The following is a 17,162-nucleotide window of genomic DNA, read 5'->3' on the forward strand; positions in this document are numbered from 1 at the left end:
CACTTTGAGGCAGCATTTGCCCCTGTTATGTGATCAGAATTCAGGTGTTTGGCAACTGACATATATTTATGATTTATGGTTACGTAGCATCCTGGGGTCATGTGACTGTCATTTGTGACCTTCCCAATTGGCTTTTAACAAGCAAAATCAATGGGGAAATCTGGATTCGCTTAGCAACTGCACGATTCACTTAACAACTGCAGCTTAGCAACCATGGCAGAAAAAGGGAATAAAATCTGGCACAACTCACTTAACAGCCATCTTACTTAGCAATGGAAGTTCTGCCCCCAGTTGTGGTCGTAAGTTGAGAACTATCTGATAAAGGCCATCTTGGGTCTCATCAGTCCTCATGCTTAGTTTTGTATTAGAGCGAGTGATCTAAAGATCTCTGAAGAGAAGCAGTGGATCAATAAAGGTACTAATTATGGATAGCTGAAGGAGGAAGGATTAAAGATTAAACTGCCAATACAATATCATTATGTCAGCCTGTGGCATCGTGTATCATAGTAGCCATCCTACCTTACAAAGATAATTTAGTAGTATCCTTTTGCTGGTCCTACCAGCTCTAATTCAGCAAGGATATACAAAGAAGTGGACAGCCATGCCATAATCAAGTATCCAGAAATGGAGTCCCTTTTCAAATAATGAGATAAAGTAAAGGTAAAGGTTCCCCTCACACATATGTGCTAGTCGTCCCCGACTCTAGGGGGCGGTGCTCATCTCCGTTTTAAAGCCAAAGAGCCAGCGCTGTCCAAAGACGTCTCGGTGGTCATGTGGCTGGCATGACTAAATGGTGAAGGCGCACGAAACACTGTTACCTTCCCACCAAAGGTGGTCCCTTTTTAAAAAAATAGTTTTTATTGAACATTTTTATCTTTAAAAACAGAAAGAAAAACACACACACAAAAAAACCCCAAGGCATACATAACAATATAAAGTAATTATACAGCCTTCTATATCGGCATTCATGTTTAGCCTTTGTAGTTCTCCATTCTACATTGTCTTGCTATCGATTTTACCTTCTCTAAAAATATAACAACAGTAATACTAACACTTGTAATAATATTAATTGTTCATATCACCATTATATTTACATTGTAGTCGATACTTTAAGTTTGATAGTAGTTAGTAACTTTGGTTAATTTTTATTCAATGCTAGTTTAGAAAAAAAATAGTCCCTATTTTTCTACTTGCATTTTTACATGCTTTCGAACTGCTAGGTTGGCAGAAGCTGGGACAAGTAATGGGAGCTCACTCCATTACACTGCGCTAGGGATTCGAACCACTGAACTGCCGACCTTTCTGATCGACAAGCTCAGCATCTTAGCCACTGAGCCACCGCATCCCAAATAATGAGATACAAAGTCTGAAATAATATTTTCCTTTCTATTTTCCTCCTTCCTGTTCTGCAGGATTACAATAAATTGAATAAGTGTGTCCTGTTGGGTTTCTGTTCTCTCATCTCAACTTTATTTTCTTATGAACATCAAAGGTTTAATCCAATAGAAAGTGAAAAGCCACAATGTGGATCCAGATCAGTGGGGATTCTACAGCCTGTTTAACACAATCTGTTGTGTTTTCAAATGTAGTATTAACTCAATAGGCTCCAGCTCCTTTGTCTTTTGACCTGGCTTTCCATCAGAAGAAGGAAAATTAAACTTTGCAGCTAGGTAACTGAGAAATATTGTCCAAGAATGTTTGGCCAAAAGCAAAATGGTAAAAACAAATATCCACAAGTAAATGTGAGAGTATTAAAGAAGTTTATATTTAGTAACTACTGCTTTGAAGTATTTCTTTTGATGTCAGATGTGTAGCTACAGGAGATTCTAGTCACTTCCCTCCACTTGAGAAAATTATTTGCTGGAAGAAGTTAGTTTATTTTTGCTATCCATCACTTTAAAAAAAACACCTGATTTTCAGATTACATTTTCCAAGCTTTTTCTGTCTTAACAACAGTCAATGGACGCTGCAACACATGGTAGGCTACATCTGGAGAGGCAATGGTCTTGTGGGCACTACATCTCCCAGCATGCCTCACTATGCACTCTACTACCAGTAGAAGAAGCCTCAACAAGAATCATTTCCTGGTGTAGATCATGGGATGGTGACTGAATAGAAGAATGTTATTTTATTTTGATTTTTTTTTCCAATGTGGATAGCTACACATCTCACATGTGTAGGAGCCTCACAACAATTAAAACATCTGGGAATTGAAGTTCACCCATCTTAAAATTACCAAAGCTGATAAACACCAGCCTAGTTGAAGCCTTAGCTTGAGAGAAAACAAGAAAACTTGCTGATTCCTGCGTGGCACGACATAACCACGAACGTCAAAAGCGCGCCGACAACACCGCGGCGCTAAAACTGCGATGTCAAAAGCGCGCCGACAACAGCGCGCCGACAGAAGCACGATTTAACTTAAGATAAGGTTTAGGGTTAGGTTTAGGGTTAGGTTTAGGGTTAGGTTTAGGGTTATTTTTAGGGTTATGTTACAGCGCGCTTCTGTCGGCGCGCTGTTGGCGCGCTGTTGTCGGCGCGCTGTTGTCGCACGGTTTTGATGGTGCGGTTTTGTCACCGCACTTTAGTCACACGCGCTTTAGTCTACCGCGGTTTTGTGGTGGAACCGATTCCTGTACTTCTCTTGCCTGCAATAAATTGCCATTAGACCTCTATAAAGTCGTGGCATTTGCACAGGGATTGGAGTGGGAGAGAGGCAAGATGGTGGATGTGGTAATATTGATACTAGTAGTCCACAGTTGGGATTTTACAATCTTTTTCGTTGCAATTATTAAGCAAATCCAGTGGTCTTTTCAGATCCAGCTTCTGTTTTGTTACTATGAAAGAATTCCTGAAAAATCAAAACGAGGTGCAATAGAGCTGCTAGGGAAGGAAAAGGCTGAAAACTTATTCCAGGAACCAGCTTCCATTAATTTAATTTAGAATCCTATTGTGTGGCAGTTCCCATCTGATGTTATTCCTCAGCCCCCTTCCTTCAACATCTAGAGTGGCATTTAAGGGATTGAAGGTGTCTTTGAGATTGTGGGAGGAAAGGGGATTGGAAACTTTCCTTCTGTGAAGTTCTTCCCTCTGATTCATATGAAAATTCAAGATGATAGATTTAAAGTCTAAGCTAATCTCTCTGTGTTTCAAAAATAACTACAAGCAAAATCACACCTTTTTTTAAAAGCAGAACAGCAGGTAAGATTTCTAAAAGTTGCACCTCTTCCACAGGCAACATAAGTTTGTTTTCATACTGCACTGTTCCATATGTATGGATGTCTATATTCAAGCATCCTCCTCTCCTCATCGTAGGAGGAGATGTTCTATCTTCTCAAACACACTTGCTAATGACTAACAACAATTTCTCTTTAAAAAAAAAATCTGAAATTTGTTTTGGTCAGTTCTCCCTTTGGATGGAACGAAGGCCTCAACCATGGCTGCCTTTCGTCTTGTTTGTTTTTTGAGATGGTTGCCTAAATGTCCCCTCCTTCTCCTTCCCTTTGCAGATTCTGGCCTGGTTTGAAGAAGGAGAAGAAACCACCACAGCCTTTGTGGAGCCTGTTGTGATTATTATGATCCTCATAGCTAATGCCGTGGTAGGAGTCTGGCAGGTATGTTAACAGGCTGGTCACCTACCGGCTTTGATGTGTCTTCAGGTGGGAGGGAGGAAGCAAGTTGTAGCCAATTCACATCAGTTTTAGGACTTATTTGATATAATTGCAAGTTTGAATCCAGTTTGTGTCAGTTTCACATATTTTTTTCCAATAGTATCTGCCAAAAGGAGGAGAAAAATCTCCCTCACCTCCCATTTTCTGTGAATTGGAGGTGTTTATCACAGAAGTTGCTTTTCAAAAGAAATTATCGGCTAAAGACATCTGATGGAAACTATGGATTCCTTTGAAAATTGGCAAGCTTCCCCCTTAGAGATTTTTTATAATGATTAAACAAGATTGTTTGATTTTCTTTTATTTTCCCCTCTCTTAACCGCCATCCAGATGATTCTCTTCTCTTCTCTTCTCTCCTCTCCTCCCTTGCCTTCCCTTCCTTTCGTTTCCTTTCCCTTCCCTCTACTCCTTTTATTTACACCATCTTCATAATTCCTACTACTACTACTTTCTATTTCTGCTGAAGTGTGTGCACATGTGAGTTGTTTCCATTTATGCAAGTATATGATCCATACATATAGATGAGAATCACTTAATTTCATCAAGGAAATTCTTTATTTTATAGGCAATTAATTTTAATCCAGAATTATTAATTCAGTTATGTGACTTCTGGGTATCCCTAGAAGCTTTCTGCTTTTATTAGAATGATGGGAGTAACATCATGCTGTCATACAATTTTCACACTATGGGATGTTACTTTCATTAGGAAAAAGGGTGGGATTTGCATCACCATGGTGCATGCATTCTCCCCCTGGTCCCTGTAGTTTCCACTGATTAAGGTGTATTGCCTGCACATGTTTATTTGAGGGGAGAAATCTCCAGGTGTCAGCTGGAGGTGGGGTCCATATGTTGACAAAAGGAAAAAGGTGGACTGTTTTATAGAACTTTAGTCCAAATGATTTTTTCCTAATTATTCCTTCTATTGGGGAGGGTTGTATTAAGTGTAAGGTTAACTTCCTTTTATAAAATACAATATTTATTGGAGCCTTTCATTTATCAGTTGATGGGGGTCAATCTGTTTGCCTCCTGTCCTTTGTAGCTTCATACCTATAACAGAGGGACGCAGTGGCTCAGTGGCTAAGACACTGAGCTTGTCGATTAGAAAGATTCGCAGTTCAGCGGTTCAAATCCCTAGCTCCGTGTAACGGGGTGAGCTCCCGCTACTTGTCCCAGCTTCTGCCAACCTAGCAGTTCGAAAGCATGCAAAAATGCAAGTAGAAAAATAGGGAGCACCTTTGGTGGGAAGGTAGCAGCGTTCTGTGCACCTTTGGCATTTAGTCATGCTGGCCACATGACCACGGAAACATCTTCGGACAGCACTGGCTCTTCGGCTTTGAAACGGAGATGAGCACTATCCCCTAGAGTCAGGAATGACTAGCACATATGTACGAGGGGAACCTTTACCTTTACCTATAACAGATTACAGAATAGATTACAGAATAACAGAGTTGGAGGGACCTTGGAGATCTTCTAAGTCCAACCCCTTGCTCAGGCAGGAGACCCTATCATTCTGGCCAAATGGCTATCCAATCCCTTCTTAAAAACCTCCAGTAATGGAGCACCCACAATTTCTGAAGACAAGCTGTTCCACTGATTAATTGTTCTCGCTGCCAAGAAATTTTTCCTCAGTTCTGTTGGATTTCTCCTTAATAAATTTCTATTTGTTGCTTCTTGACCTGCCCTCAGGTGCTTGGGAGAATAGATTGACCCCGTCCTCTCTATGACCTTCAAATAAATCATTCATCTTTTCCATTCAGTTCCTGCATAATTCTGCATTTTTAAAAGACATGCATACAGATTTGTATTTATTTTTATGGCAATTTCCTTTGCATAGTTTGTGTATAATATTTAAGCTAAGTGACGCCCCGTACTGTTTTGGATGTTGCAGTCTGAAAAATAAATGTTGGTCTAGATATTAATCCAAGTAGTTTAATTTAGGGGAGTTAATTTAAAAATAAAGATAGTTTTCAGCTCTAGCCTTACATACCATTGTCTCTGCTCATAAATTGATACAAGCATAGAAGAGAATGCAATTTTTATTGAACACATGCCAAATTGACATTGGCGGGAAATATATTTTTGAAAGTAAATGAGGTTACAAAAATAGCTGGGGCAACTTTTTAAAGAAGGCAATTGAGGACAAATTTGTTCCAAATGCACATATGCTAATGTTTCCAAAATAGTCATTTGAAAGCAATAAAAGAATTATCAAAATAATCCAATATGAAACAATGCAATCAGAACAGAAAGAACCTGGTTCAACAATCTAACAAACCAAGTGGATATTTTCTATTTGCAGAATAGCATCACAATACTAGTACATAGGGTTCAAAACAAGGTATGCAGCAGCGCTCCTGGGCAGTCACCAGAAAGGCCCTGCGTGTGGTAGATACCATCTCTGTATCTAAATGGGGTAGTTGTTTTATTTTAATTTCAAGTGGAAAAATGTTTTCCCCGGAGACATGCAGATTGTTCAGAGGACTTCTAAGTTGGAAAAGTTCCAGTTCTAAAAAGCTGTCTTTTTTTTGCAGGAGAGGAATGCTGAGAGTGCAATTGAGGCCCTAAAAGAATATGAACCAGAAATGGGGAAGGTGATCAGAGCAGACAGGAATGGAGTGCAGCGGATCCGAGCCCGAGACATTGTCCCAGGCGATATTGTGGAGGTAGCAGGTACAATCTCAGCCATTGGCTTGCCTGGTGTGTCTAATGTTGACCTATATTCTTATATCATAAGATCCACACGAAATAGGCCTTCTGCTTATTTGCCTTCAAATATCAGCCGCTGTACTAATAAAGGTTTATTAGTTATTGGGAACTTTTAAGAAGTTTACCCATGTTAGTCTGTGGCAGCAAACATAACAAATCATCTTACAGCATCTTGGATGGCATAGATGGCACCTTGCATCCATACAGCGGTGGGCTGCTGGGGGTTTGCATGGGTTTAGGAGAACCTCTAGCTAAGTTTCTGTGCAGTTTGGAGGACCCTCAAATCCCACTCCTGGCTGGTTCAACCCAACCCGCTCCTCCCAGCAGTTCCCACGCGGCCCGTGTTGGATCCAGGTAAGTGTAGGACATGTGCAAAGGCTCAGGGAGGGTGAAAAACAGGCCTATCTGAAGTTCAGGAAGAGAGCCCCTGGAGCCTGGGGAGGCTATTTTTGCCCTCCCGGAGCCTCGAAGAAAGCCAGGGAGGGCAAAAACGCCCCCCCCCCCCCATGGTTCACTAGGCCATGCCCACCCAGCATCCGGGAAGAGAACCCCTTGTTAAAAATTTTGAAGCCCACCCCCACATCCATGTTATAATAAATAAATTTGTAGCCTTTTTAAAAAGATGCCATGATTTTTTTTGTTCTAGCTTTTGGGTTGTTTCCTATATGGGCATCATCATCTTATTGCGAAAGGATCTCTCAAAGTAGTTGGCAAACTAAAAGAATAATCAAAAGAACCATTCCCAAATCTGAAACTTATAAAAAATATACACCAGGAAGTGTTGGAAAAGTTAATGACGAGGATGATTCATTAATATTGTATTGTTTGTGTGTTTTATAAAGGATATGACATATATTTGTTTTAAAGAATTTAGAATCTAAAAGAAAAAGAAAAAAAAAGAGAGGTGGAGGCAAAAATATGTCATTATTCTTGCAATGCCTACATTGTTTAGGTATGTATCATACCTAACATATAGTATTATTCAGACAAAGGTTGAATATGTATAGTAATAAATAACACTTAAACCGAAGCTAGTAACTTTTTCAGCCCCAAGTCTGGAAAATAAAAAATGAGGGGTGAGGGGGAGGGAAAAAGACTCATTTTATATAATATCCTGGGCACCCAAATAAAGAGCTGGTTTCAGAGAGAATGAATGAGATTTTGACATTATCTTGTCTGATCTCAAGAGATTTCAGTATTCTCATTAGAGATCTGTATAAGATTTCAGTGGTCTTTATTTTTATTTGGGGGAGATATCAGGCTGCAAAATCCAAGAACACATTGTAATTCTTCTAAACGGTTTTTTTAAAATTATTCCTCTCCTATAGACAGAATCTTACCAATCAAAAACCACTACCCCATAAAACATATATTCTGGAAATTATTAGGAAGGAATCAGCTTTGCCCTCTTTCAGTCACAGAAACTGTGTTGTCTCTTGCCCCTCTGGAATTCATTCCCCCTCCCTCTTTGAAATCTGGACAATATTCTGTCACAGGACGTGAAGTGTGTGGATACCTCAGTTAAAATAAAATAAAAGGAAAACATTATTTGAATGAGAAGTGAGCTAAACTTTTCCAGAATACCGTTTCCCCTGCAAAAAATATATATATGTCTGTGATCTTTTCTTTCTCACCTCACATTAGAATTTTCTGAGAATAGTTCTGTCAGAGTTTGTGAAATCACCATTTTCTACTTCCAGTGCCAAGAAGGAAGAATCTAGACTCTTGCAAGGCTGTTAACACAATTGCTGTTGCAATCATTTGTGGCAATGGTAAAAAAAAAGAAAGTCAAAGACCTTAGAAAAAAGAGCTAATATATGGCCAATACTATCCCGTCACAAAGTAATGAAAAATATTGCCTCTCTCAGAAAAAATGGACAATTTTGAATAAATATGGTAATAGTTTGTAGTGCTATTTTTGACAAAAAATATTTAAAAATGACTGCAGAAATTTTGATCTAGAAAAGAAATGCCATTCTACATGGTATGCAATGATCTTTTTTTAAAATAAAGCTTTTGTCCCTATTAGATCTGTTCCTAATCCGAATTTCCACTGTCCATGTATTTATCTTTAAGGAAAACAAACCTGTTGGAAGATAAATGCTCTATTTTGCAGCAAACATTGGACTGCTTGGGAATGTGATATAACACCTGTCTGCAGCTCTTTAAAGCAGCTGCATCATTTCTTGAGATTGCAGTTGTTGCTATCTCCTGGGAAAAGGAGCAAATGATAACTTACTGAACAGTTGTAAACAGGTGTCACATCTCCACATTCTCTGAAGCATCTTTTTGGAATCAAATTCAAAGCATTGCAAATACCTATTAAACTTTGCTTTGTAAATCTCTCGTTATTTTGTAAATGACCGAAGCTGGATTTCACACACGCATCCTTTTTAATAGCAAACTCTCTCATTATTTTCCATCTTTTAGTTGGTGACAAAGTGCCTGCTGACATCCGAATCATTGAGATCAAGTCCACAACACTGAGGGTAGATCAATCCATTCTTACAGGTAGGCATTCTATTCCATGAGGGGGAAAGTATTTCTGAACATAAGTAGAAGTGAAATATGGAAAGTCCTAAATCAGGGGGGTCAAACTCGATTTCATTGAGGGCTGCATCAGGATTGTGTTTGACCTCAGGAGGACGGGTGGCTGTGGCCGGGTTGGGCATGGCCAGCTCAATGTCACTCGTGTTGGAGGCGCCTGTGGCAGCCCAAGCACTCTAACAGCGAAAATGGGCTCCCAAGCTCCGTTTTAGGCCACAACAGCCTCCTGCAATCCTCTGCCAGCAAAAATGGAGCTCGGGAGGGCCGCATGTGGCCCTCCGGAACTTTGTTTTCATTGGCAGAGGCACCACGGCCTGGTCCTTCACTGTTTCCAGAGCAGCCCCATGGGCCAGATCTAAGCACCTGCTTGAGTTTGACACCCCTGCCCTAAATGAAGGTTAAAATGAAAGCAGTAAAATCCTAACAATGTCGTCATCATTTGCATGGGATGGTTTTCCACAGGTTAAAGTAAGAATGAAGGCAACTATACATGTCCCTGGATAATGTTGTAGGATCCACTCTGGGTCAGTGATTTTGGACTCATGCTGGAGCCCATCCTCAGCGAACGTCTCTCTCACCCGAATGTGTCTCTGCAGATGGGTTCTGGCATGAGTCTGAAAACTCTGCTGAGTTTGGGTTCTAAAGTTAGATAGGCCTATTTGGGGCCTCAAGGTCAGTGATGGGTTCCGGGCGGTATGCCTCGGTACGGGCGTACCGGTGGCAGCTGGGAGCAGTGGCCACTGTAACGCAACTGTGTTTCGGTGCGCCCACCCGCCTGCCAGCATTTCTTACACATTTTTAAGCCAATCTGGCCATTTGCACACACACAGGCAGCTTCCGCCGAGCAGCTGAAGCGTCTCAGTGCAGTGGCGGGCACATGTGTGCGCAGCGCAGGTGCCCAAGGTGGATGCCGGGCCCCATCGCAGTGTACCGGTTGCGACGGGATCCCACCACTGCTCCAGGTGGCATGCCTGTTTGTGCAGGTGGAATTTATGGTCCAAAGCATCTGGTGAACCCTAGATACTTTATCCTAGTAAGCAGTAAAAACGAGGAAAACTCTGTCCTTGATTTCCTAGTCTTGTCCTGCCTCTTATCTCAGCATTGGATTGCATTCTTGGTTGTATGTGTGATTTGTGACACAAGTTCATTCCAAACTTGAAACGTCTTATTAGACAAGTCATTCTTAACTTTTGAAGGAAAACTGAATTTCAATATTCTCTTTTTGTCTGCAGGCGAATCTGTCTCCATCATTAAACATACTGATCCAATCCCAGACCCAAGGGCTGTTAACCAAGATAAAAAGAACATGCTTTTTTCTGTAAGTGTCCTCAGCTCACCTTATAAGCCTGCCTTGCTTTTGGCATGAAGCTTCTCTGTCCACGTGTCCGTGGGGAATCACCATGTGTGATTGACAAATGGTAGAAACCTAAGTAGATTTTATTATGTTAGGCTATAAATAGGTAAATAGGAGTCACTGTTTTTTGAATGCAACCCAGTAAAAAAGCAGCACAGCCAAGAATAATTTGTATCTGATGTTCTACATATTTTTGTTGGATGTTTATTTTTGGAGAAATAATACCTCCCTCCCTCTTCCCTGCAAATGCCTTCTAGAGTGTAGCATATTCTTTGGACTGTCCCTTCTCGTTCAATTAGTACAGCTAGTTCTCAACTTACTTGAAGTTACAGTAAATGTAAAGATAAAGGTTCCCCTCGCACATATGGGCTAGTCGTTCCCGACTCTAGGGAGCAGTGCTCATCTCCGTTTCAAAGCCGAAGAGCCAGCGCTGTCCAAAGACATCTCCGTCGTCATGTGGCCTGTATGACTAAATGCCAAGGGCACATGGAAGGCTGTTACCTTCCCATCAAAAGTGGTTCCTATATTTCTACTTGCATTTTTACGTGATTTCGAACTGCTAGGTTGGCAGAAGCTGGGACAAGTAACGGGAGCTCACTCTGTTATGCGGCACTAGGGATTCGAACGGCTGACCCTTCTGATCGACAAGTTCAGCATCTTAGCCACTGAGCCGCCGTGTCCCTAGAAGTTACAATGGACCTCCCAAAAAGTATTTATGAACTAGTTCCAAATTTCTAACTTCCTCCACCCCCACTCTCACCCCCGCATGCAGGCACATGACTGCATTTCGTTTACTGGTAACTCTCTATATTTATGACTCCTTGCAGCATCCTGTGGTCACACGGCTGCAATTTATGACATTTTTGTTGAAAACCTGAACACCACAATGGGTTTGGTTAGAGACTGCAGCATTCGAGCCGAGGTGGCACAGTGGGTAGAATGCAGTACTGCAGGCCACTTCAGCTGACTGCTATCTGCAGTTCAGCGGTGCAAATCTCACTGGCTCAGGGTTGACTCAGCCTTCCATCCTTCCCAGGTGGGTACAAAGAGGACCCAGATTGTGGGGGCGATATTCTGACTCTATAAACCGATTAGAGAGGGCTGAAAGCCCTATGAAGCGGTATATAAGTCTAACTGCTATTGCTATTGCTATTCGCTTAATGGTCATGGATTTACTTCGGAACCAAATTGATTTGCTTTAACAAGTACCATCAACAAGGTCACAAAATCAGATCGGTCAGGTGGGTAACCCACTTTATGACTGTCACCACTTAAAACCATAATGGGCTGACTCCCATTATAGTTGTAAGTTGAGGGCTACCTGTACATGAAGGCCAGCCAACCTTTTTAATGCTGAGAATTGCTTTGCTCTGGCAGCAGGAGGGTGGGCAAAATTGAAGGCAGCAATGGGTGATGTCACAGACCAAAAAAAGAACTGAGATGAAATGTAGATATGTAACCCATACACAAACAAATGTGGTGGGGAGGTAAGTAACCCATTTTCTCTCTGGTGCTGTCCTTTATTTTCTCCTTCTGTTACCTTTTTCCTCTTGTGAAGCCAGCTGCATAAAAGATCTGAACTGCTTGTAGATAGATTATGAAATTAATCTAAGGATTACATACAGCCCTATGGTCATCATTCTGATAGTCCAATCTTTCTGCTTACATGTACTTTTGGACATTGTCAGATTATATCAGGGGACCAATGAGAAAACATCATCTAAAAGGTTATCTGAGGGACCGTCTCTAGACCGGTCACATCTACCCGACACACTAAATCAGGGAGGCCAGGAATGTTGGGGGTCCCATCCCCTACAGAGATATACCTAGTGGGACCCAGAAGAAGGGCCTTCTCCGTGGTGGCTCCCTCTCTCTGGAACATTGTTCTCCCAGAGTTTAGAATGGTCCCCATTGTAACACTCTTCTGGAAGGCACTGAAAACCTGGTTCTACCAGCAGGCCTGGGGAACCCAGAGTAGGATGGAGCCCATTAAATGGCTAGTGTGATGTGTTGTCATTGGGATGAGAGGTAGGGGGCTAGTTTATTAGTTTTAGTGTGTGTGTGTGTGTGTGTGTGTGTGTGTGTGTAGGTAGGTAGATCCGAGGTGGCGCAGTGATTAAATACAGCATTGCAGGCTACTTCAGCTGACTGCAGTTCAGCAGTTCGGCTGTTCAAATCTCACCGGCTCAGGGTTGACTCAGCCTTCCATCCTTCCGAGGTGAGTAAAATGAGGACCCGGATTGTTGGGGGCAATATGCTGACTCTATAAACCGCTTAGAGAGGGCTGTATTGCATCTTAGGCAGATGTGTTAACCACTAAGCCACAGAGTTCGACTCCTTATCAGCTGAGCCGGGGTGATAGGTATCTATTTAGAGTTGGCTTAGTGGTTAACACATCTGATTAAGATGCAATACAGCACAGGTTCGAATCCCAGTAAGGGTATGGCTAGCTGATGAGAGCTAAATAGCTTGAAATAGATCTATACTAGTATCCCTTTATTTATTTATCAGCACAAATACAACATATATATATATATATATATGTGTGTGTGTGTGTGTGTGTGTGTGTGTGTGTGTGTGTTTTATTTGTGCTGATAAATAAATAAAGGGAGACTAGCATAGATCTATTTCAAGCTGTTTAGCTCTCATCAGCTAGCCATACCCTTACTGGGATTCGAACCTGTGCTATATTGCATCTTAGGCAAACGTCTTAGCAATTAAGCCACAGGTCTCCTCCTTATCAGCTGAAGCCTATATATATTTGTGTGTGTGTGTGTGTGTGTATATATATATATATATATGTGTGTGTGTGTGTGTGTGTGTGTGTGTGTGTCTGTGTCTGTGTCTGTGTCTCTGTCTGTGTCTCTGTCTCTGTCTCTGTCTCTGTCTCTGTGTGTCTGTGTCTGTGTGTCTGTGTGTGTGTATTTTCTGTAAGCCGTCACGGAGACGTCTTCAGACAGCGCTGGCTCTTCGGTTTTGAAACTGAGATGAGCAGCGCCCCCTAGAGTCGGGAGCGGCTAGCACATATGTGCGAGGGGAACCTTTACCTTTAAGCCGCTTTGAATCACCATGTGCGAATAGGAGGCAATATAAATTTTCTAATAATAATAAAATACTAAAAATATATATATCTTTTCTCTTCATAAGGGAACCAACATCGCTGCAGGCAAAGCTGTTGGTGTTGTCATTGCCACTGGAGTGTACACAGAGATTGGGAAAATCAGGAATCAGATGGTGGCCACAGAGCCCGAGAAGACCCCTCTGCAACAGAAGCTGGATGAGTTCAGCCAGCAGCTGTCCAAGGTCATCTCCCTTGTCTGCATTGCAGTCTGGGTCATCAACATCAGCCACTTCAGTGATCCCGTGCATGGCGGCTCCTGGTTTCGCGGTGCCATTTACTATTTCAAGATCGCCGTGGCTTTGGCAGTGGCTGCCATCCCTGAAGGACTTCCTGCAGTTATCACGACTTGCCTGGCATTGGGCACCCGCCGGATGGCCAAGAAGAATGCCATTGTCAGGAGCCTCCCCTCTGTGGAAACCCTGGGATGCACTTCAGTCATTTGCTCTGACAAGACAGGCACCCTGACGACCAACCAGATGTCCGTCTGCAGGGTGAGTGTTGAGCATCGAGTTGTGTGGGATTGTAGACATCAGTGCCAAATTAATTTCTGCATTCTCAGTTTGTTGCTGTCAGCGTTCCAAATAGCATCCAAAAGTAAATCAGAGTCCAAGGCAAAGTATTGCTCAAAGTTCCAATTTTATTAAAGAGAGCCATGTTGGCACATTTGGGAAAACCCGAATTTGAAAGCTTCCTGGTTTTCCCCAACCAGTTGAAAGTTCAAGATCTTGTCCCCACACCCACAAGTCCATCACACGGTCCAGTCTCCCACTGCCATGCTGGCAGTTTCACCCATCCAGTTCCGGTCAGGTGCAGAGACAAAGGATGACCTTGACTTTCTAGAAAGAATTTTGTTATGGCTACATAGTATGTAACTCCTTACAATCCTCCCTCCCATTTTCCCACAATAGAAAATGCATAGAAAGTGTGGCAGGCCAAAGATCCAAAAGAAAAGATGGCTGCAGCCTGACAGCTGCAAGGCTTTTTAGTTTGTTTTAAACGCTTGATTATTTGAAGGTGTCGCTTTTTACTTGCTCTGCATTTGTTGGTGTGCTTTGCCATCAAAACCAAGGAGCTGGAGTAGCCAACTAGGTTTTCTACAGCAACCTTTCTGAACATCCACATTTATAAAATGGATGTAAAAACGGAGGTAGCATAGCCCCAACAGAATTGAATTGAATTGAATTTATTGCACTTATATGCCGTCCTTTTCCCTGGAGGGGACTCAGGGCGGCTCACAATCCAAGTCAGGGAAGGGGATACAGATAAGGGATAAAAAGACAAACAAAACAATACACAATTTAAAAGCACACAACAACCATACCATTTGAGGGGGGGAGGGGCAGGCCTGTCGGAACAGCCAGGTTTTAAGGGCTTTGCGGAAGGCCTGGAGGGTGGTGAGGGTTCGAATCTCCACGGGGAGCTCGTTCCAGAGGGTTGGAGCAGCCACAGAGAAGGCTCTCCTCCGGGTAGTCGCCAGCCGGCATTGGCCGGCGGATGGAATTCGGAGGAGGCCTAATCTGTGGGATCTAATCGGTCTATTGGAGGTAAAGAGCTGTACCACCAAGACAATGCTTGAATTATTGGGATAGAGGAAGATAAGCCCTATGCATTTATTTATTTATTTATTTATTAGATTTTTATTCCAACTTTATAACTCAAGGCGGTGAACATATATAATACTCCTTCCTCTCCTATTTTCCCCACAATAACCCTGTGAGGTGAGTTGGGCTGAAGAGAGAGTGACTGGCCAAAGTCACTCAGCTGGTTTTTCATGCCTAAAACAGGACTAAAACTTGCAATCTCCTGATTTCTTTAATCACTACACAAAACTAGCTCTCTGATATCACAACAGCATTACAGAATTGGACAGGGGCACTTGGGTGTTTGGTCCAAACTCCCACTAAGGAGTTTAAATCCTTCCCATCCAGGAGAAAGAAAGACTTATTAAATGGATTTATTTGGAAACTTTAGTTCCACCATTGATCCCCAAATGCTCCAGGAACAGCTTATATTTCAATATCAAACAATATTCTCCTTGTACTTGCGTCTTATATACACAAGGAAAAAGAATGGGGAAGAAAACAAAAAGAGAAGGTTTCTCAGCCACCAGATTTTAGAACTTCGGAATTCTTATAAGAACCAACTAAGATGAAAAGAAGGAGAAAAGTCAAAAAGAGGTTTAAGATTTGAGAGATAGTTTTGGATCCATAAGTCAGGTCTGGAAGCAGCTTTTTTGCTGATTGAAATGATCATTTTTGCCATGTAGTGGATAATCTACTTGGATTCATTAAACATATGTGTTTATATTTTTCTCTCTTTCCTTCCAAGCTGGCCAGGAATTTTAAATTGAAATGCTGAATTTTATACCCAAGTCTAAAAGGATTCAACATTGTGTCTTGAACTGTGTCCAACTGTGATCGAGTGCATTGTTTTTATAGAGTATAAAGGAGAACAAGTTAATTGGGTGTTTGCTGTTAAGTTCCCTATTCCCCAACTTAAAAGTTTCTAGTTTGGGTGCACATAGTGTAACTCTGAATGCTTGCCAACAAAAAAGAACCTTGACATGTGTTTGGCAAGAAGAGAATGAAAGTGCAGATCTTAGAGCTACTTACATCACCTGTGTGCCCCTGATAGCTAATGTGTGAAAATGAAAATGCCTATGTATTACATATAAAAAAGATGTTGAGACTCTAGAAAAAGTGCAGAGAAGAGCAGCGAGGATGATTAGGGGCAGTGGTGGGGTTCATTTTTTTTACTACTGGTTCTGTGGGTGTGGCTTTGTGGGCATGGCACAGGAAGGATATTGCAAAATCCCCATTCCCTACCCACTCTCAAAATTTCTGCTACCAGTTCTCCAGAACTGGCTGAATACCACCTCTGATTAGGGGACTGGAGACTAAAACATAAGAAGAACAGTTACAAGAACTGGGCATGGTTAGTCTAGTGAAGAGAAGGACCAGGGGAGACATGATAGCAGTGTTCCAATATTTGAGGAGCTGCCACAGAGAGGAAGGGGTCAAGCTATTTTCCAAGACACCTAAAGGCCAGACAAGGAACAATGGATGGAAACTGACGAAGGAGAGATTCAACCTAGAAATAAGGAGAAATTTCCTGACAGTGAGAACAATCAACCAATAGAACAGAAGTTGCCTTCGGAAGTTGTGGGAGCTTCATCACTGGAGGCTTTCAAGGGGAGATTGGACTGCCATTTGTCGGGGATGGTGTAGGTTCTCCTGCTTGGGCAGGGGGTTGGACTAGATGACCTACAAGGTCCCTTTTATCTATATTACATATTCTCACAAACTGCCCTTAAAATTCTTCTCACTTAAAGGTCTCAGGGTCTGGCTAAGTTCACTGAAAGGCAAATTGTATGCACGATCAGAGGCACTCTTGATCTGTACTTGTTATCCATCCATTATCCTAGAAAACCACCTCTCACATTGTTGGATACTAAATGTATATATTTTGCATTGCTTTCTAAATTAGGGTCTGTGTAACCATGGTTTTATGAATCATGGATTCTCATCTGGTTCGCAAATCTCTAAACCTCCAAGCAGAACAAACTATAATATGGTGTAGAACAATGTGCAGCCCAGCCCATTTCTCCATCGCTGTGCGACATTTCTCAAGAATGAATTGTAAAACTATCAAAGGCTCCTGATTTTGTGACTCCAGGAGGAAAGGTGAACCAGCCAGCCAGACAATCGCTGTGCATGTTCCGAGAAGGCTAGCTTCCATTTTGCCCCTAATTCTTCCAGAAAGTCATAAA

The 17,162-nt window shown here is 42.0% G+C and overlaps 1 protein-coding gene across 1 annotated transcript in view; it reads left to right on the plus strand.

Moving 5' to 3' along the window:
• Positions 1–17,162, plus strand: part of ATP2A3 (ATPase sarcoplasmic/endoplasmic reticulum Ca2+ transporting 3) — a 159,528-nt gene that overhangs the window by 87,471 nt on the left and 54,895 nt on the right. Inside the window, exons 4-8 of the mRNA XM_032216533.1 lie at positions 3,507–3,611; positions 6,197–6,335; positions 8,802–8,882; positions 10,151–10,236; positions 13,420–13,884. Coding sequence (XP_032072424.1) covers positions 3,507–3,611; positions 6,197–6,335; positions 8,802–8,882; positions 10,151–10,236; positions 13,420–13,884 — 876 coding nt within the window. The remainder of the gene's footprint in view (positions 1–3,506; positions 3,612–6,196; positions 6,336–8,801; positions 8,883–10,150; positions 10,237–13,419; positions 13,885–17,162) is intronic.

The sequence above is a fragment of the Thamnophis elegans genome, chromosome 4 (assembly GCF_009769535.1).
Source record: "Thamnophis elegans isolate rThaEle1 chromosome 4, rThaEle1.pri, whole genome shotgun sequence".
NCBI lineage: Eukaryota > Metazoa > Chordata > Lepidosauria > Squamata > Colubridae > Thamnophis > Thamnophis elegans.